The sequence below is a fragment of the Manis javanica genome, chromosome 18, assembly GCF_040802235.1.
Source record: "Manis javanica isolate MJ-LG chromosome 18, MJ_LKY, whole genome shotgun sequence".
NCBI lineage: Eukaryota > Metazoa > Chordata > Mammalia > Pholidota > Manidae > Manis > Manis javanica.
Window position 1 is genome coordinate 22,607,956 of NC_133173.1, and position 21,734 is coordinate 22,629,689.

At 45.3% G+C, this 21,734-nt stretch overlaps 1 protein-coding gene across 7 annotated transcripts in view; it reads right to left on the bottom strand.

The window, feature by feature from the left end:
• The window catches only part of OCA2 (OCA2 melanosomal transmembrane protein), a 385,751-nt gene that overhangs the window by 266,230 nt on the left and 97,787 nt on the right, over positions 1-21,734 (bottom strand). For 6 of the 7 annotated variants that reach the window (XM_037016526.2, XM_073227082.1, XM_073227084.1 and 3 more), the window contains 3 exons: positions 16,261-16,418; positions 14,431-14,513; positions 13,098-13,251 (listed from right to left, as the gene is read on the bottom strand). In XM_037016526.2, coding sequence (XP_036872421.1) covers positions 13,098-13,251; positions 14,431-14,513; positions 16,261-16,418 — 395 coding nt within the window. The remainder of the gene's footprint in view (positions 1-13,097; positions 13,252-14,430; positions 14,514-16,260; positions 16,419-21,734) is intronic. The other variant, XM_073227087.1, reaches the window with a different exon arrangement.

A 21,734-nucleotide genomic window follows, 5' to 3' on the forward strand; every position in this document is an offset into this window, starting at 1 on the left:
CCCCTGAGGAATGGTGCAAATGAACTAAAGCCATAGTTCTTTCCACCACTGAACACTTATTGATATGCAGATATATTAAAGCCAGGCTAGATATTCTGGAAATGTTACAATTTTACCCACAGCTACCATAAGACCCAGCAATCCCACTTCTGTGTATATTCCAAAGATAATGAAAACAGGATCTTGAAAAGATACCTGTATTCCCCTTACACTGCAGCATTATTTACAATAGCCAAGATATGGAAGCAATCTAAGTGTCCATCAGTGAATGACTGGATGAAGAAGACGTGATATATAAACATACAATGGAGTATTATTCAGCCACTAAAAAGGAAATCCTGCCATTTGTGGCAACATAGATGGACCCTGAGTGCATTGTTTTAATTGAGATAACTCAGAGAAAAACAGACACTGTATGATCTCCCTTGTATATGGAATCTAAAAAAGCCAAACTTGTAGAAACAGAGTAGACTGGTGGTTACTAGGCGCTGAGGGATGAGGGAACCAGTGAGATGTTGTTAAGGGCATAAACTTACAATGAGAAGATAAGTTAAGACCTGGAGAGCTAATGCAAAGCACTGTGATCATAGTCAACAGTACAGTATTACTAACCCAAAGTCACTGAGAAACTAGATACTGATTGTTCTCACCACATAAAAGAATTGGTAATTATGTGAAGTGATAGAGCTGTTAGCTAAAGCTGCCGTGGTAATCATAAACCTATCAAATCAACATGTTGCACACAAACTTACGCAATGTTGTGTCAATTATATCTCAATTAAAAAAAAAAGCTGTGCATTCCTAACCTCAGGTACTCTAAAAATGGCAAAAGCAAAAACATGAAGTTTTCCGTAAAACACAGAAACAGAATATTTTAAAGAACACATTGTCAGCAAATAAAATAACTCTCAATAACAGTAACAAAAATAAGCTGTGCTGTCAGGAGACTTTGCCCAAGCCCCATCACTAAAGCAGGAGGAACTGCGGCGGAGGAGGGGGACGCCACAGTCCCCGCCACCCTCCCTGCAGGGCGGCCTTCTGCGGCCCCTCGCACTCCTTCCTGGTGTGGGATCAGCTCCTGGCGCCAGACAGAAGGGCCGGGCCGGGCCGCTCCCAGCCCACGTCCGGGGAGGTCTCGGGTGGAGGAGGAGAGGAGATAACCAGTCCTGGCTGGCCCTTGGGGTGATGAGGCTGAGCCGCACAAAGCCCATCTGCCTGAGGGGGCACACAGCGCCTCCCGCACCCTGACCCCGGCCCTATCTCCCAGAGAATGTCATGTGCGGACAGACACAGACTGGACTGTGGAGAGAACTTGGGCACAGACCCTCCCGTGTGGTCAGGACTTGTCTGCTCCCAGGGGCACCCAGCTGTCTGGGAACTATGGGGTCAGGCCAGTCTCTCCACGCCTGCCTCAGAAGAGCCCGTCATGGCACCAGAGGTGAGCGAGCAAAGTGAAGGCAGAAGGAGCACTGGGACCCGTCGTGCACACACATGTGCATGCACACACACACACACATACACACACCACACACACAGTTATACCCCTAATTCAAATTCAGACTTACATACACACTCACACAATGCACACTCACACATACATGCATGCACACACAGTCATACCCCTAATTCAAACTCACAGAGACACAGTCTCACACTCACACGCACACATCCGCACACCCTCACGCACCTTCCTCACACTTGCACAGTCTCGCTTGCACATGCACGCACACACACCCCAAATGTCCTTCCAATTGGCCTCTCCAGCTCATAGCAGTCCCATCTGATTGCAAGCAAGGCCCTGCCTGATCATTAAAAAGTGGAGGGAAGCCCCACACTCAGCCTCAGATTCCTTCTTGTTCATAAAGGGGAGTCAGCACCCCTCAGCACCCGCACACGCTGGGCGTTGGGGTCAGCAAGCCAGGATGGCCTCGAGCCTGGCACCTTCTCTCAGCCACACTGAAGCTCAGCAACCAGGTGACATGCTGTGGCACCTCCAGTCTCCTCAGAGGAGGATGTTTTTGGACAGGATGAACCTGAGTCCAGTCCTGCATCAGGTCATCCTCCCTAAGCCCATTTCTCCACCAGTGAAACAGGAGTGCAAGACCCCCCTCTCGGGGACCTACTGTGTTCATTTCCAGGAGCAGCTGTCACAAACTGGGTAGCTTAAAACAGCACAGACTTATCCTCTTACAGCTCTACAGGTCAGAAATCTAACACAGTGGCTGAGCTCTAGGTGTCAGCGGGGTGGTGTTCTGCAGACTGTGGGGAAGAGCCCGTTTCCAGCTTCTAGAGGCTGCCCACATGCCGTGCCCAGTGCCCATCTCTTCCATCCTCAAAGCCAGCAACAGAGGGCCGTTCTCACGTCACCTCCCCGGGACCCGAGTCCATAGTTGCATCTCCCTCTGACCACAGCTGGGGAGGTTCTCCCCTTCCAGGGAAGTGGGCCCACCTGGAGAGTCAGCTAAGATCCCAAGATCCTTAATTTAATCACATCTGCAAAGTCTCTTTTGCCTTATAATGTCACATATTCACAGATTCTGGAGGCCAAGATGTGGGTATCTTGCAGGGGGTGGGGGCAGGGGGCTGTTCAACCTGACACATCTTTTTGGAATCGAATAACATAACACACATAAACACAAGCCAGCCACAGTAGGTAACAGACACTGGCTCGCCCTTCGTGTAGCTTTCCCTGCTCTGGCTACAGAGGACCCCTGCTCAGTGAGATGCCATCTCATCTGGTGAGAAGCAGGGCCTCCAGAGGCAGCCAAACAAGGACTGAGCCCTCACTCCATCTGGGCCAGCTCAGGGGCTTTGGGCAAGTAATTCGACTTCTCCGTGCTTCAGTTTTCTCACTTGTAAAATGAGAATGCTAATAAAGCCTGCCTCACGGGGCTGTTTTGGGGGTCCTATTACACAGAGAATTCTCAGAACTGCATATTAGCTCTGCTCGGTATCAACATCATCACCATTTTCCTCGAGGTCAAAGCCCTCAGGTCTCTCTGTGGCCCTTCTTCATGCACTGGCTTCCTCTGTCTCAGCAGCCCCACCCCAGCACACACACACCCTCTGATTTATCTGGCCTCAAACAAGACAATCCAGTCCACTGGCTGGGCATCCAGGAACAGCCAAGAGCATGCAGAGAGACAGACACCCACTAGGAGGGCTGTGACACGTACTTCAAGACAAGTGTGCAAAACACTGGAATTTTTTTCCAAGGAATTACTTTGAGAAACCTTGAAATATCAGATTGTGATCTTGTCAGAAGAAACTGTAGGCTGCGTGGCCCAGCCAGGTTGGAAGACCAGTGCCCCATCCCTCCTATTAGGTACATATTTGCCCGTTAAGCAAAGGCCTGGTATTACATACCTGGCCCACCTTCCTGCAGTCCTGAAGTCTTTGATTTCATAGAAAAGAAAGGGTAACTCTGGAACAAGGTAATGGAGACTGCTAGAGACAGTTTGCCAAATGCCACTGGAAATAATGCATTCCATGAATCACAATACTGACTTCTCAGCAATAAGAGGCTTGCAGACAAAGAAAAATGAATTAAGGGACAGAACCATTGGCCACAGCTGTAATTTAAATTTCAGCCTTGAAAAAACATAAAAATTAGAAATCTAACTTGGAGGTTTCCATTGGAAAATGGCATTGTGACAAGGGAACTGCCTTCTGAAATACAGCCTCTCCCTACTCTCCAAATGCACTTCCCATTTCTGTAAAGCACAGACCCCCTGGAAGATTCAAGATGTCCTCTATTCATCTCTTTTGAATTTCCTTTCAGTTAATTTTTTTGAACTGTTATTACTTTTATTACCAAAACATGGCCATTATAACTGTCCAAGAATTTTTATGGCAGGAAAAGAAGTCACCCTTGCCCCATTGTCTGAAAACTCATCTCACTTTGCCATTTCCTACATTTGTCACTCTGCACATTCAGGTTTTTTTTTTTTCAAGAGGGCATCTCTCATATTCATTGATCATATGGTTGTTAACAACAATAAAATTCTGTATAGGGCACTCAATGCACAATCATTAATCAACCCCAAGCCTAATTCTCAACAGTCTCCAATCTCCTGAAGCATAACGAACAAGTTCTTACATGGTGAACAAGTTCTTAGATAGTGAATAAGTTCTTACATGGTGAACAGTACAAGGGCATTCATCACAGAAACTTTCGGTTTTGATCACGCATCATGAACTATAAACATTCAGGTCAATTATGATTATTTGTTTGATTTTTATACTTGATTTATATGTGAATCCCACAATTCTCCTTTATTATTATTATTATTATTATTTTTAATAAAATGCTGAAGTGGTAGGTAGATGCAAGATAAAGGTAGAAAACATAGTTTAGTGCTGTAAGAGGGCAAATGTAGATGATCAGGTGTGTGCCTATAGACTAAGTATTAATCCAAGCTAGACAAGGGCAACAAAACATCCACAGATGCAGAAGATTTCTCTCAAAACAGGGGAGGTGAGGTTCTAAGTCTCACCTTTGTTGATCCCCAATTTCTCACCTGATGGCCCCCCTGCGACTGTGCCTGTCTTAGGTTGTTCCTCCCTTGAGAAATCTTACCCGTGTCTGGCTAACCAGTCATCTTCTGGGGCCATACAGGGAAATGTAAAGTTGGTAAGTGAGAGAGAAGCCATATTGTTTGAAAAGGTTAGCTTTTTACTTTTTTGCAGATTTATGCCCTGTGGCTTCTATGCCCAGCATTTGTCTTGAGGTATCTTTACCACTTGGAAGAATTATGATACTCGGTAATTTCGATATGAGACATGAATTCTACTTAGGGGTTGTAATTATGAAGGAAGAAGAGAAGCTATAAAAGTAGCAGATGGAAGAAAACATGGGAAGATTGATTATTTCTTTGACATATCTTCTTGTAGTGTAACATAAGCGTGTATAGGTTTTAAATTGCTAATTACATTGCATGTACACATTAACATAATAGGAATACAGCTACGTAACCAAAGCAGACCTACAATTACCAGCCATATCCAGTGAAACCAAGAAAACCAGTTAGGCACCCTAGGCATCTGTGAAAACTTATCAATGATATGATGGATATTGTCTAACTGAATTTGAATAGTTTGAGAAAAATCAGACATATTAAAACAACACATTCCTGGGAATTGTTCACATCCCATATGTTCTTTTAACAGTAGATAGTCTATAGTCGCAAGATTTTTGGAGCGCTGCAACTTGCACTTCTCCTAATTCTTGGTTGAGTTATGACAGTATAGATCCAGTCAAATTTGTTGTTTTACTGTATGCACAGGCCAGCTTAGATATCTCCTTCTTCCTTCCAATGGCAAGTCCAGGAACCGGTGGGATGAATGCAGCTACAACTGCAACAGCACCAGGATCTTTGTTGAAGTTTTTTGATAATTATCTTCTGGAATGACTCTTCCAGAGAATGGTGATGTTGGAAGTTCTTCATATCGTATCTTAATTCATTTTCTGGGTAGCCAAAGTAGGCTTCGATCCTCTGTATAAACACAAACAAACCCTTTGCCCACACTTTAATATGCCCTTTATACCATTGTGAAGAATTTATTGGAGATCACCACACAGGAACTGCTTTTTTTTCTTTTTTTTTCTTTAAGAGAAAGGAATATTATCAGAAAAATGTACTTCCATAGCTGATTATCTGACACCCTTTAAATGATCAAAATTAAGGATATTTAAAGCATGCATTAATCGGTGATTTGCAGTTAGTTTTATCCTATCAGGGAGTAATCGCCCTTTTCTTTATTTTTTTTTTGTTATCATTAATCTACAATTACATGAAGGACGTTATGTTTACTAGGCTCTCCCTTATACCAGGTCCCCCCCACAAACCCCCTTACAGTCACTGTCCATCAGCATAGCAAAATGTTGTATAATCACTACTTGTCTTCTCTGTGTTGTATAGCCCCCCTTTTCTCCCACCCCCCCCATTATGCATGCTAATCATAATACCCCCCTTCTTCTTCCCCCCCGCTTATCCCTCCCTACCGACCCATCCTCCCCAGTCCCTTTGCCTTTGGTACCATTAGTCCATTCTTGGGTTCTGTGATTCTGCTGCTGTTTTGTTCCCTCAGTTTTCCTTTGTTCTTATACTCCACAGATGAGTGAAATCATTTGGTATTTCTCTTTCTCCGCTTGGATTGTTTCACTGAGCATAATACCCTCTAGCTCCATCCATGTTGTTGTAAATGGTAGGATTTGTTTTCTTCTTATGGATGAATAATATTCCATTGTGTATATGTACCACATCTTCTTTATCCATTCATCTATCGATGGACATTTAGGTTGCTTCCATTTCTTGGCTATTGTAAGTAGTGCTGTGATAAACATAGGGGTGCATCTGTCTTTTTCAAACTGGAGTGCTGCATTCTTAGGGTAAATTCCTAGGAGTGGAATTCCTGGGTCAAATGGTAGGTCTGTTTTGAGCATTTTGAGGAATCTCCATACTGCTTTCCACAATGGTTGAACTAATTTACATTCCCACCAGCAGTGTAGGAGGGTTCCCCTTTCTCCACAACCTCACCAACATTTCTTGTTGTTTGTCTTTTGGATGGTAGCCATCCTTACTGGTGTGAGGTGATACCTCATTGTGGTTTTAATTTGCATTTCTCTGATAATTAGCAATGTGAAGCATCTTTTCATGTGTCTGTTGGCTATCTGTATTTCTTTTCGGAGAACTGTCTGTTCAGTTCCTCTGCCCATTTTTTAATTGGATTATTTGTTTTTTGTTTGTTGAGGTGGGTGAGCTCTTTATATATTTTGGATGTCAAGCCTTTATCGGATCTGTCATTTACAAATATATTCTCCCATACTGTAGAGTACCTTTTTGTTTTTTTGTTCTATTGATGGTGTCTTTTGCTGTACAGAAGCTTTTCAGCTTAATATAATCCCACTTGTTCATTTTTGCTATTGTTTTCCTTGCCCAGGGAGATACATTCAAGAAGAGGTCACTCATGTTTATGTCTAAGAGATTTTTGCCTATTTTTTCCAAGAGTTTTATGGTTAATTTTTAAACCAAATGCTACATGAGCTTCTAGATTAAATATGAAAGGATCCAGAGCAATGAGACATGATCTCACACAAAGGCTGCATCATTTTTGCACCAATTAGAGTGAAAAGGAAAGACAAGCCTGTATATTTCCAGCAGAAAGGAACCTGTGGCGGCAATCCTTCTTAAAACATAGTTCCATGGATTGGATGAAAGGAACATGGGGGGAAAATATTATTTCCTTTAGGTTGTGAAATATTTTCCATTAAGCCTGTGTCAGACTGTTTTAATATGATTTTACACATTATAAGGGCATAGAAGCCTTTGCTGTGATAATGAAATTTTTAGAATGCTGCATTTGGGAAATCTTCACAAGCCCTACTAGAGATGCAAAGTGCAAGAATTAGGAAGATGGGTCCAATTTTGTTCTTTGGGGCTTCCAACAAGACCTACTTTATAAGAATGGTAAATATGAACCCCAAATTCACAGGCAAGAAAGTGTTCATCAAGATTATCTGTAGGACCAGATATTTAAATAACCTAAGGAACTTCCTGAAATGCTGTCATCCCACTGAAAGTCCAAAAGGCACCCTAACTGATGGTTCATTCCCATTCAGTCACTCATGAGTCAGAGGTGGATGGTGCCCCAACTCCCAGAAGCCAAGTTAGACCAGATCTAAAATAAGACCCCCAACACCTGATCGAATATCTAAAGATGTTCTGGAAACATTCTTGTTTAATAGGTATGTACTGAGCTCTCACTCTGCGTCAGGTGCTGCCTGAGGCACCAGGAATCAACCAGCAGATAACACACAGAGGGAGAACTAGATGTAAGCCAGAGAATGGTTAAGTATGACACACCCACAATAGAGCTGAGAGCAGGCCAAGAGGCATCAGAGAGCACAGGCGTACATGGAGAGCAGCTTGCAGGAGCAGATAGGGCAAGCAGGTGGGCAGGCCACCCCAGACTCACTCTCCCTGAGTGAGATGTGGTGCAGATGACATCAGCACAGACTGAGGACTCCAGCCTGCAGAGTCTAGAGACCTCAGGCTTTTGGAAAATAACTCTGCCCTAAAACATAAGACAACTTCTGAGTCCTTACCTAAAGCAAATTCCATCCCCTGTGTAGACACCTATCAAGTAGACACCTAGCACAGATCCTAGGAATACTACAATGTTGTCTCTGCATTTGGAAAGCCCACAGGGCTGGAGTATGCATCCAGCCCTCCCCTTAAAATGGGGGCCTTTCCCAGTAGGGGTACTTAAGGAAATTCTGGAAGCACAGGAGCTTGAGAAGGTCAATCACACCATTCCCCTAACACCTCTGTGACATCCTCTACCTTCTATATCAAATTAAAGACAGACACAATAGAAGGATAGTCTTGGAGTTTCTGCTTCATCTAATTATACAGAGTTTCTATTTGTAAGTTACATTCGTGTTATAAAACAGGAAAAATCATGTTACTTTAATCCCATGGAATATTCACCAAATAGACCATAAACTGGGTATAAAATTTTTTTTAACAAATTTAAACAACTGAAATCAGAGTAAGTTCTCTGATCATAAGAAAAATCAAACTATAATTCAGTAACAGAAAAACAAAATCTGTAAACATTTGGAAATCAAAAAACATCTAAATAATCAAAGAGTAAATTTAAAAATAGAACTAAATGAAACTGATGTATCTAAAGAGCTGTAGGATGTATCTAAAGAGCTGAGAGGAAAAATGATAGTAAGAAATACTCACATTAGAAAAGACAGATTTGTTCTAGATATTCAAAGATGGTCCAATATTCTAAAATAAATCAATGTAATGCACCATATCAAATAGCTAATGAATAAAATCAATTGATGCAGAAAGTCACTGACAAAATTCTACACCCAATATGGTAAAAATTCCCATTAGGAAAATAAAATAATTTTCTCAATCATAAACTGCATCTACAAAACTTACAGCTAATCTCATATTTAGTGTTGAAAGACTAAATGTTTTCCCTTTAAGATCAGAAGCAGGCAAATTTTAGCCATTGCAATAAAGCAAGACAAGAAAATTAAAGGCATACATATTTGAAAAGAAGAAATGAAACTGTTCATATTGCAATGACATGATGTACACACAGGAAATCCCACAGAATCTAAAACAAAACAAAACAAAATTCCAAAAACTAATAAGTAAAGATATTATTGGTATTGTTACTAGCTATAAAGTAAAAGGATATAAGATCAATATAAAATCGATTGCATTTACATATGCTGACATTGAAAAAATGGAAACCAAAATAAAAACACAATGCCATTTACAATTGCTCCCAAAAAAAGGAAATACTTAAGTGTAAATTTAACAAAACATGTACATGATCTCTGTGTTGAAAATTATAAAAGAAATCAAAGACATACTCTGCTCATGGACTAGAAGGCCATTCTAAAATGTATACAGATATAGAAAGGTCATAGGATAACCAAAATAATTTTGAAGAAATTAGAATGCGGGAGGAATAATTCTTCCCAATGTCAAGACTTATGATTATCTACACAAGATATTGGTACTAGTGGAAGAATAGACACATAGACCAATGGAACAGAATAGAGAAAGCAGAAACATATCCACACAAATATTTCCAATTATTTATTAACAAAGGAGGAAAAGCAATTCAAAAGGGTTAGCCTTTTCAATAAATGGTGCTAGAGCAAAGGAACCATAGGTTAAGAAATGAATCTCCCCCTAAACTTCACATCTTGGCCAAAAATGAACTCAAAATGGAAATGTAAAGCAATAAAAATTTTAGGAAAGAACATAGGAAAAAAACTTTGGGATCTAGGCCTGGGCAAAGAGTTCTTCAACTTGATACCAAAAGCATAATCTATAAAAAAAAAATGTGTAAACTGAACTGAGAAACATATTTGCAATCACATATCCAACAAAGCTCTTATATCTAGGATATATAAAGAACACTTAAAATTCAACATTTAAAAATCACTAAAATGTTTTTTAGTAATTTTAAATGTTCATATCAACTTTATTTATAATTTCCCGACACTGAAAAAAACATTTTTAGCCCTTCAGAGGATGAATGCTTAAACAAACCATTCCAGCTATTCCATGGCATGTTACTCAATAATAAAAAGGAGCAAACTACTGATATATGCAACAATTTGGATGAATCTCAAGGAAATCATGCTGAGGGAAAAAAGCCAATCTCAAAAGAATACATACTACATTATCCTATTATGAAACATTGGTGAAGTAACTTAATCATAGAGAGGAGGAACACATTAGCAGTCGCTAGGCCTCAGGGATAATGGGGGAGAGGGGACATAGCACACAGGGCTATCACAAGGGTCTGAATGAGCATCTTTATTACAGTGGTAGTTTCATAAGTCTACACCTACAAAATTACACACAGCCATACACACACACAGACACACACACACACGTAGTAAGTGATGTATAAATGCTGTAATCTGAATAAGCTCTATGGATTATACCAATGTCTATTTCTTAGTTTTGAAATTGAGCCATAGTTGTGTAACATACTGACATTTAGGGAAGCTGTGAAGGAGTGCACTGGACTTCCCTGTACATTTTTTTGCAAGCCCCTGTGAATCTGTAATTATTTCAAAACAAGAAGCTTTTATTGCTAGATAATGTAGCCAGTACCTTTTAATATGGTGCTCCATATCAAGGCAGGTGACAGCTTATTCAAAGGGCACCTGTTTACCGGGCTGATTTACAAGAGGTCAGGGAGGGTGCCCTCAATGAGCTTATCAATGAACCAGTGTATCTGGTTTCTTCTCACCTGCCCACTTTTTATTCCTGCCAGAGTAGAAGCCACGTTGTATTGGCCTCTTTATAGGACTTTTATAATCTCAGGACAGCTGTTGGGCAGGAGGGAAAGGTTTTTTCTAAATGTCTATTAATAACAGTCATTAATTAATGAAAGATTAGTAAATATTTTCAAATTATATAATTTTCAAGGTTGTACAATCATACAAAAAAGGCAAACCCCAGAATAACAGAGAAGTCTTTTCAAAAATAAATTGGCATTGGACTATGCTTTTTTAATTACTAGTGACTGTAACTGACTAAATCATTTTAATTTATTAAATCTGTACAATATGATATTGAGAAAAAACAGGAGAGAAACTCAAAGTAAAATCAGTAGGAGTTGCTAAGGCAACAACTCATTACTATGAAAATTGACAAAGAAAAATAATTTATCCCATGTTTCTGGCACAAAGTGTTTCACACTAACAAAATTGGGTGGGAGAAAGTTCTTCAATGTAGAGTGACTCATTTATAAATGCAGATGGAGTGACAGAATTAGAAAGTTTATTGTAAATACTAATGAAATAACTGAGTCAGGCAATGGTACCTTGCTGATATTAAAACCATGAGAAACAAAGGTAACAGGAACTGAAAGATCAGTAGCTGAGCTAGTACCACCTAAGCTCTCTGAGCAATCTCAGCACCCCTGCAAAGTATGTGGGCCCCAAAATGGAACCAGATCTAAATTGTAGTCTGTGGGAAATAGAGGGGATAGAGTGACAAATCAATCCAATCCCATGAGGAACCCAGCAGCCCAATGCAGAGTGCAGAACATTCCACAGAACCATGGCACAGGATGCTTCAGCAGTACTTCATCTGGCGGGCCTGAGGTGGCCACCGTTAGGAGGGCCTTTAGAAGAGACTGCTCCAGGGTCAGCCCTCGGCTAGCATCTGGGTCCTGGCTTTTGGAACGTTCCCTATGTTATCAAGTGATAAGGTTACTCTGTGGGCTAAAGAACCGCATTCTGCTGTACCAGTGTGCTTAGATTGTTTATATAAAAATGTGATTTATGGTGAATACCTGCCTCCCTTCTGGGAGGCTGGGACTTCAGTGGGCTGAGGGAAGCTACAAGACAAGCTGACATCATAAACCCTGGGCTTTGAGTCTCAAGCAGGTGGCCACAGGCAGAAACACTTCTGCTGGAGGAAAGGACTGTCTGTGTGTCCCCCTCTGGGAGAGGGAACTTTTCAGAAGCCTGCTCCTGGACTCTTGCAGACTACTTGGCGCAGCTTTCCCACCACTGGTCACGGTCACAGACCAGAGCCCAGAGCACAGCTGCCTCTGGGTCTGCTAGTCCTTCTGGAAAGTCACACAGCATGGGAGTAGTCATGGTAACCCTGAAACAATGATATTGATTGAAAAGAAAATAGAAGAAGAATGGAGAGAATAGAGCTGTTCTAGAATAAAGGAGATTTAACAGCCAACCAAAGAGGGCACCTTGCTGGACAACTGGGGCTCCGCCAGGCAGCCTAGACAGCCACATGCAAACTTTTGGAACTCTCCTGGCCATGCCTCCCAAAACCCATCCCCTTGACAGCTCCAGGACATTTCTTAAACCTATGCCAAGCTCGAGAAGAAGTACCCCTCCAGAGCCACATCCTCTGTTGACCTGCTAAGCTCAACCTACCGGAACCAACAAACATTGCTATCAGTGTGTTGCTGCAAATCTGGTTTCACAGTCAAATCCACAATGGAATTGTCCATCCCAGGTAGGGCCTGTAGTTTGCTTCATGCTATTAAAGGTACAGCCACATGTAAAGTTTCCAGAAACATGGAATTTACAGGGCATGAGATCATGTGAGAAAGGCTCATTAGTTGAGTTGATAACGTAACACATAATAATCTCCCAAGCTTCCATCATGTACACAATCCTATGAGGCAAGTAGCAGCATTTTAATGTGCCCGTCTTACAGGAGACCCTGCATCTCAGAGACACTCAACACTTGTCCCCTCAGTGTCACACTTGCAGTGAGTGGCACAGTGAAGGTGAAAAAAGCAGGCACATATTCAGTATTCTCAGATAGACCTGTGCTGGTGCCTGCTAAAACTCATCTTGCATATGTCAGATACATCTTGCAAGATACAGCAAATATTCCAGTACAGACCAACTTTCTACCCAGAATAAGGGAAATATTCCTTTTTAGGGAAGACATGGCTGCAATCTCATTAAGAAGCAGCCCTGAGCCCATCCAGAGAACCCAACATGGTAAATTACACTTACTTATAGGCACCAATAAATCTAGAAGAGAGGACCTGAAAATTACCTCAAATATAATGAGCACGTAGACCCCAGTGAGGATGGCTGCAGCCATGGCCACTTGTACTTCTACACTTGCGCGGAGGTACTGATGAGCCATCAGAAGCGGAACGACACGGGTCTGTTGGAGGGAGGCTCGCATGCTGATGGAAACCGTCTCTCTGCAGAGCAAAGCGAAGACCTTAGGCTGGAATGTCAACAGTTAGTGCCTGCTCCCAACACAAGTCATCCATGCCCATAACCAGCCTGATCTGGCAGATGAGGAACTCTGAACAAGGTGAGGGGTTGAGACCCCCATGCAACAACTGTCAGATGCAGGCTCCTCGGCCCCCACCCGCAGCAGCCCCCTCATGCAGGAGCCACCCCAGCAGTCACCAGGGAGCAGGGACATTGGCGCTGGCCCTTTATTTTCTCTTTTCCTCCCCACCGCATACCTGACAGCTTCACCTACTACCAAATAACAAAAGTAACTATTCTTATACACTAGAGACTCAAAAAAGGGCCATGCACAAACTGAAAGCATGTGTACAAGTTGTCACTTATGGTGGGAAAAAGCACCCAGAACAGGAAGCATGCAAGTAGTCAGCAGTGCATGGCATGGTGGAACTAAAGCTCTTTCCTACAAGCTCAGCCAGTAATGCCTGAGCTGAACTGTGTTCCCCACAAAATCCTTACGTTGACATCCTAACCCTCAGTACTTCAGAATGTGACTGTGCTTGGAGATAGGGTCTTTTCAGAAGTGATTAAGGTAAAATGAGGTGATATGGGTGGGCCCTCATCCAATATGGCTGGTGTTCTTACAAGAGGAGATTATGACACAGACACACACAGAGGAAAGAAGATGGCAGTTTGCAAGCCAAGGAGAAAGGCCTCAGAAGAGGTGAACCCTGCCAACACCGTGAGGAAAAAATTCCCATTGCTTAAGTAACCCAACGTGTGTTATTGTTACTGCAGGCCTAACAAACACAAACAGTAACCAAGAGTACAGTCTTAATATTGAGTGGAATTAGCAAAAGAAAAAGAGAAGGAATCCTAAAATTTCCTAGAATTCCCCATTGTATAACTTCATAGTATTTATGAAATTAAAGCATCAGCTATAAAATACCATTTACTTCAAAATGGACCCTGCAATCAAATGGACCCTCTTATTTCCTGACACGTGTGGTTATGGTTCCTTCCCATACCCTTCATGTTTATTGTCTACACAGGAAGAGCATCTCTCTGAGCCACTATCTGATTCAGCTGTCCATGCCAAAAATCAGAGTTCCACAGGTCCAACTTCTTTAGGTGAGCATGTCCCACAGGCTCTTCCCCCAAGACATCCACCACCTGAGGCCTACCTGCTCAGTACCCCAAAGGTCCTGCTCACCACCGAGTGCTCACTTCTTCTCGGATTTAAGAACACTGTCCAATTATAGGTGACCTGTAAAAGTCAAAGAGCAAAACCATGGTAATGCTTTGGACCTGAACCACCACCTTGGCTCCAGCTCTGTTCGGTGTAGGGGCTTGTTTAGAGTAATAAAAGGAGAAAGAGAGGAACATGGAGGCCATTTCACACTGTTCCCACATGCCAGACGAGAGAGCACATCCAGGTTGTACAGAGCTGGAAATTTCCACAGTTTGGAGAGCTTTAAGAAAAAGAATACAGAAGTATAAACTACAGAATTAGTGCACAAAGGTACAAAGGTATAGAAGTAAATATGATTTATTATGAGAAAAGGAAATCATTGCATGTTACTGAAGACTTGGAGTCTTCTGAGGCCCCTAGGGCAACTCATAAGAAATGCCTTAAAACTGCTTCCTGCTTGGAGGCAGAAAACTTTCCACCCTCGTGCCACAGGAGCCCATGGGAGGGAGGGCCTGACGGGGAAGCATCCTTTGCTGCAGGCAAATTTGTCCCACACATTCTTGTCACAAGCAGGGTAGTGGAGAAACCAGCTGCAGGGGCCGGGTGCGAGCACAAAGGGAGGAGCTGGCCAGGGCAGAGGCAGGCAGCCTGGCTGAGGGGCCAGGGAACTTTCAATGGGAGGACAGGAGTCTTGCTACCCAAAAATGATAAAGAAAATTGAAAATGAGAACTCTGAAATTGGTCAAAGTTTGAATGTGAAAACACGTTTTCTTAAAATAATGTTGTTCAGAAAACGTATCGGTAAAAAAACCTTCAGTAAAGATCTTTTGTGTGCTTGGTGTTTCTGGAGTTGGGTTTGTGTGTGAGCACACAGCCGGGAAGCTCCATACAGCCCCGTGGGTGGGCAGCTCCATCAGCAGGCTGCAACAGTCCCAGCCTGCATCCACACAGGCCCACAGACAAAGCAGACAGAAATGTGCCCGCCTCATCTTCACCATGAAGCCCTTGCCAGAGGGCTGTACACTGCACATGGGGAAGCCAGAGTAGGTGGCTCAAAACATCACGTACATCGGCTACCACCTGTGAAGCCATGGCCTCATTCATCATGAGACCTCTGCTCTGTGGACCCTGCTCTGCATGACAGGAAATGTTCCATTTGGGTGACACAGCTTAGTGCACCATCAGGGTTTTCTCCTATTGGTTCTAGTTGGGAAAACCTATGAGCTAGGAATGTGAATTCATGCAGAAGCTTCCATGCCAGGGCAAGGGGTGGGTCAGGATGCATAGACAGGGGCCTACAGGGGCCTTGTGTGGGCTCTGGACCTTGGTGACAATACCATGCTGCTCTCCTTGCCTTCACAGGACATGAGCCAAAGGCTCTGGTTCACAGACATGGAGCACAGGGCCCTTATCACTAGAAATGGAAGCTTGGAGGAACTGTGTGCAGCCTGAGCCAAGTGTCCACAACCCCAAGGGAGCTGTGGGGCTGGAATGTCTTCTATACCGTGAGGCGAGGCCCAGGTTTGATTGTGCTTTAACAAAAACTATTTTCAAATACATAATGTTTCCCTGAACTGCCCAGTAAAATCATTCTGAATTTTTTAAATCACCAGTCTTATTTCACTGAAATGGCAAGAGTTTTATAAATGACACAGAGAAAAGGGGGGAAGAGAATTTCAAAGACAAAGCAAAAGATAAGGGCTCTCCTAACAAGGGTGTCATAGACTTAGGACTCTCATCAAACACATTCAAGAGGAAATTCAATTTATAAAGAGATGAAATGAGTTTTTACAATTCCCTTCAAATAACTTATCAGTGTAACCTGCTGTGACCGCCGCTTGGAGCCTGCAGGGTCCGCCTGGGCCACCTCCACCACGACATGATCTTCTCTCCCAGGACGACTCAGGCCACCAGCTACGAGGGCCCCTGCCAAGTCCACTTGGAGCAGGGTGGAGTCCACGTGGCTGCTGAGGTTCACAGCTGGGGGGGTGTCAAGGTGAACCACAGAGCAAGCAAGAGACGCCTGCAGCCCCCACCACCCACACCGTGAGTGCCCTCCCTGGCAGGGGCACAGAGGATGCACACCCTGCCGTCTGTTCCAACTGCCCTGCTGCCTGTGACACTCCTCATCTCCCTGCCCCTCGCTGCTGACACCTGCAATTTGTTTGGCACCATTTAATTGGTTATGCTTCGAATCCCCTGGTTTAACATCTAGAAGCAATCTCCCCATCCTATTATCATCGCTGTTTCTACTTTTTGCAGCCAGCATAAAACTCCCACCCAATCCTGGGCCCACAGTGAGTGGTCATCAGGCCGGCTGCAGGAACGAACAGAGAAACCAGTCCACATCCATGCCCAAATCCTAAACTGCCATGATATTTGAAGGGCGAAAAATCATGCAGGGAATTGAAAAAAAGAATTCTCAAATCAGCTAAGTCATTGAAAGGGAAGAAATTCAGAGTGTGTGAAAGGCTCTTAACCAGGGGAGACTTATCAGGGAAGAGGCTCCTGCGCCCTGGAAACGTCGTTGCCCCGGCGCTTGCCCCCACTGCAGCCCTGCTCCCGGTGCCTACATCCTGCATCTGCTGCCGCACAAACATCAAAACAGCGCTGCTCAGTCCTTCTCGCTGCTCCTGAGCATCTCGCCTCTGCTGCGAGGTCCCCGGGGACATGACATGGAGCCTACACAGCGACTAGCCAGTCATTCTGACCCAGAGAGAAAACTTCTGTAGGTGTGAAAATGAATCTCAAATTGATCTGTGTTCTGTGTAGGTCTCAAAAGCCTTCGCAGCAGCTCACCTGTGGTAGGACTCAGCAGCCAGCTCCTTTGCTCTTCCTTAAAAAAAAGCAGCAGGACGGAGCTGAAGCAGGGAGGGTCTGCAGATGTGCGTGGAGTCTTAGGCAGTGCAGGGAATGGCTACCCTTTTTCATTGCCTATTCCTCCAGCCAAATGTACTGGCTTAAAACCAGAATGACACCAAAACACCCTGATAAAGAAGTGTTTTATCAGCACTCTTGTCTCCAGGAGAGCCCAGAATGGGCAGCTGACCCAATTCCTGGCTGGGAAGCCCATCCACACACCTGTGCTGCTACTTGGGGTCCAGCAAGGATGAATGGAAAGCCGAAGTCATGCCTGAGGCAGGATGCACCAAGAAAAGGCCCAAAGAAGCATTGCCGCTCCTGCCGGGCCTGTTCTGGTCCTTCTCCAGGATAAGGATAGAGGCGGGCAAAACACTTGGGCACAGCATGGATGCTAGTGACCCTGCAGACACCCAGGAGGAGGGACTGAGCCATCTGGAGGCTGACACCAGAGGAGCAGAGGCTTCTCCTCCCATAATTAATGAATGGCATCTATTAATACCAAGAGTGAAATGAATAAAACAAGGTCCAGTGGGAGCAGGGCAGGTCTTACACCTGAGTGAGGAGATGACCAGGCAACCATTGAAGCACCCTGTGACCAGCCACTCAAATGGGTGCCACACTAAAGTGGAAGGACACAGGACAGCATGCCCGTCTACCCTTTCTTCTCTGCCTGTACAGATGCCCACCAGGTGCTTCAGATTCAAAGCTCACCAGAACACTCTGGGATCAGCAGTGACCTCTGGGTCCCAGCCTGCGGGAGCCTCCGGTCAAGCCCACCACTGCTGGCAGCGATGACCCTTGCCTCCCAGCCATGCTGAACTGTCTCCCTGCCCGAAGACACAGGCCCTGCCTCACCCCAAGGGCCTCCCTCAGGCCCAAAGGACCCCTCTTGTCTTTGGGCTCTCACTCAGCTCCCCTCTCCTCAAGTTGTTCCTTACCGTCCAGGACTCCGTGGGTCCTCTCGCTCCTCTTCGTTCCACAGGAGACTGCGTGTACTCTATTCAAGGGTTTATTCACAGCACACTGTGGTTTAATTTTTTCTTCCCAAATGGTCTACCCCCTTGTGGGAAGGAACCACACCATCCATTCTCTTCTCTGTTCGTCTGGAGACTAATGCAGCTCTCACCCACGTTAGACGTCCCCAGTGTGTATTTATTTAAGGCTCATTCTTGAAGTCCTCTGAACCTAGATCAGAGTCCCAGCCAGAAGGAAGTGGATGGAAGACAGAGAGAAGCTGCCCTTTCCTCTGGCTGCATCCGACTGTGGCCCGTCACCAAAATCTAAGCTGCTTTTCAAGACCTGACTTGACCTGCAGTCCCTTCTCTATGAGCCCCCAGGCCTCCTTCCTCTGAGCTCCTACAAACTGCTTCCCTGCTCCTCTGAAGAGCATGACCGCCTGCAGTGCCCCAGTTGTCCAAGTATGGCAGCTGTGCTGGATGCCCACGTACGGTGGGGACATTAGCAAAGCGCTTCTGAGCATCAGGCCATGTGCTGCTTCTGAGCATGGAGCCTGAGGAAGGGCCTGCATTCCCACCTAAGCTGCACAGTCAGTCCTCCTGGACTGACCCTTCAGTTTGCCACATGGCATAGCAAACCCTGGGCTGGGGTAATACTGGCCAGGACTCTCTCCTCGCCCAAACTCGAGTCAGGCTGCTCTGAGTCCGCTTCTCTACTAGGCCTTGACCTTGGCCTGCTGAGCCCAGTTTGTTAGAATCCTCTCACTCTTGATACCCAACCAGGTTCCCCTTAGCAATGTTCCAGCGTCGGCTCACCCTGCCGTGGGTCCCCAGCTGTCCCTGTTGTGTTTGGAGTTGAGTCCAATTTCTCCCCTATTGCAGTAGTCTTGAAGAAAGTCTTCCTTCCCTATTTAACTGTCTGGTGTGATTTCTCTTTGACACACCCTTTACTTAACTGCATAGAGGTAAGAAAGAGTAGGGTCCCTTTAGTCCCAACTTTATGACAAAAATGGGAGCAATGTTATTTGACAAAGTATGAGAGATTAATGATTGATCAGTTCAATAAAAATGAATCTATCTGATGCCAATGTATTTTCTCTAGCATTTGGAAACAAATGGGTGAGCAACTGCCCTTAATTTCTGGAGCAGCACGGGCCTGTAGAATTCTCTATGATGACAGAAGCATTTTATGTCTGTGCTGTCTGACACAGCATTGAGCACCTAAATGTGGCTGGTGTGAATAAAGAAGTGGAACTTTAATGTTATTTACTTCATTAATATAGATATAAATTTAAATAGGTGACTAGTGGCTACCACATCACACAATGTATTTCTGGAGTAGTCTAAGGAGCTTAGGATGTAAGTGAGGAAGAACAGGAAAGGATGCTCATTTTATGTATTTCTGTACTATACAGGATATAATGGAAAGTGGACCATATGTCAAGAAAGAAAGAAAAAGAGAGGAAGGAAAGGAGGGTTGAAGGAGGGAGTGGGGAAGAGGGAAGGGCGGGAGGCCAGGGAGCAAACCTGACCCGCCTGCTAATGTGAAATCAGGCTACTTGACCGTTACTCGTCTGCCTCGTGACCTAAGAGGCTCGGACAGCTCTCCCCCATTACAAACACAGACGGTTCAGGGGTGAAGAACCTCCAGTGCGGGCAGCCTCGACTGCTCCCTGCTTCGCAGCGCTTCTGAAATAAACCCTGCGATCACTGAGGTGACCAAGCCCGGCTGCTACAGAGGAGACGTAACAGCTCAGGGCAGGGAGGCAGCTTTATATTCTCCAGCTAAAGGAAAGTGGGGCTGTCCCCAAAACTTCCCTACAGCACGCACCCCTGCCATCCGGCATCCAGGCCTGTCACCAGCCAGGCAGTGCAGGGACCCAGCTGGAGCTCCCCACCCTCGAGGTCGGCCTCGAGGACACACCACAGGCCTGTCGAGCCGGGCCTGCGTCCCCTCCCACCCCGGGCCTCTGCAGACCATCTCCTCCAAAGGGCCGAGGCCTGGTGCCCCACCCCAGCTCTCACGGATCCCAGCAGCAGCAGTCTCTCTGGGGGCACCTGGGGCAACCTCTGACCTCTTCTTTCACAAACCCCCACAACAAGTTGTAAGCCTAAGATCTTGGGAGAGGGTCTGTGAACTTTGGGAAATGAGTGGGAAATTTAGTGAGAATATCGTACATTTCCGAGGTGTGTGGGGGAAGTCAGATCAGCCCTCAAAGAGGTTAATTGTTGACAAAGAGACCTTTTTTGGTCAACCTTCAACTGCGCTCCTCTGAGCTCTCTCCTCCCGAACCAGGCCCTGGCTTCGGGCTCTTGTGTTCAGCTCAGGGCTGTGCTGTTTTCCCAGGAGTCCTGCTGCCCAGGTTTCCCGAGCCCCCAGGCTCCACGGCCAGTGGTTCGCAGCGCCTGAGCCGCTCCTCGCCGCCCACCACCCAGGGAAGTCTCATCACTCTGGCCCACCTTCAGCAGGGGTCCTTGCAGGTCAGGTTTCACCAGACTCTCCCCCAGTCCTGATGTTCCCTCTCCGCAATTTTCCCTCCCCTACCCTCCACCCTGCCTGCTCCTTGGCTACAAATACCCACTTTTCAACCTCAATCTCTCTCCCCCGCTGCCACCCCACTGCAGTGGTCCTCCACTCACAGTGGGCCTGTGTGGAGTGGATCTTCTATGACAAGGCTCCTGAGTAAAGTCTGCCTTACCGCCTTTGGGGTCACTAAACATTCTTTTCTTCGATACGCTGCCATCTCACAATGCTCTCTCCAGCTCTCCCGCTTCTCCTCCCTCTCTGCACCCAAACACACAGGCCGCTCAGAGAACAGGACAGAGACCTAACCCTTGTTGCAAAGAATAACCCACTGGCCTTCCAGCTGCTGCCATGGGCCTGGGTCTGCTCAGGTCTGGGCAGGGCCTGGCACACTCGGGCTGCTCTGGAAGGAACATTTCACAAAGTGCTTTAGAACAAAAGCAAAGCGATACAGTTCTTGGTGGGATGAAGAGAGGATTTAGTACCCCGACTTGTGCTTACTTCAGATTTCTAATGATTGACAAGGTGCACACGGGAGGTACCAGGGTGCCATCACCCAGCTTCCCCCAGAAACTCCCCCCACATCTGGGTCTCACTGACGGCTGTTTTCGGACAGGACCCAGCCTCTGCCTGCGTGCTCACAGGTCAGCCTGGGCAGCACAACGTGAGCACCTGCAGTGAGGTCCCTCGGACGGAAGGCAGCATCCCTCTCCCAAGGGCATCAGAAGCCAGGCCCCCATGCTGACGTTTGCTCTGAGAAGGCCCCAGGGGGAACCGGGAAAGCAGAAGGATGTCTTTGTTTTTTCAACCCATGGAGGTGATACAGAAGTGAGGCATGAGAATGAGAAACAGTTTATCAAATGTAGAGCTCTGCAATTCTCTCACAGGGAGGTACTTCTTCACTAAGGCTCAGACACAGTTTCAAAGTGGAGAATCAAATATAAAGCCTTGCTC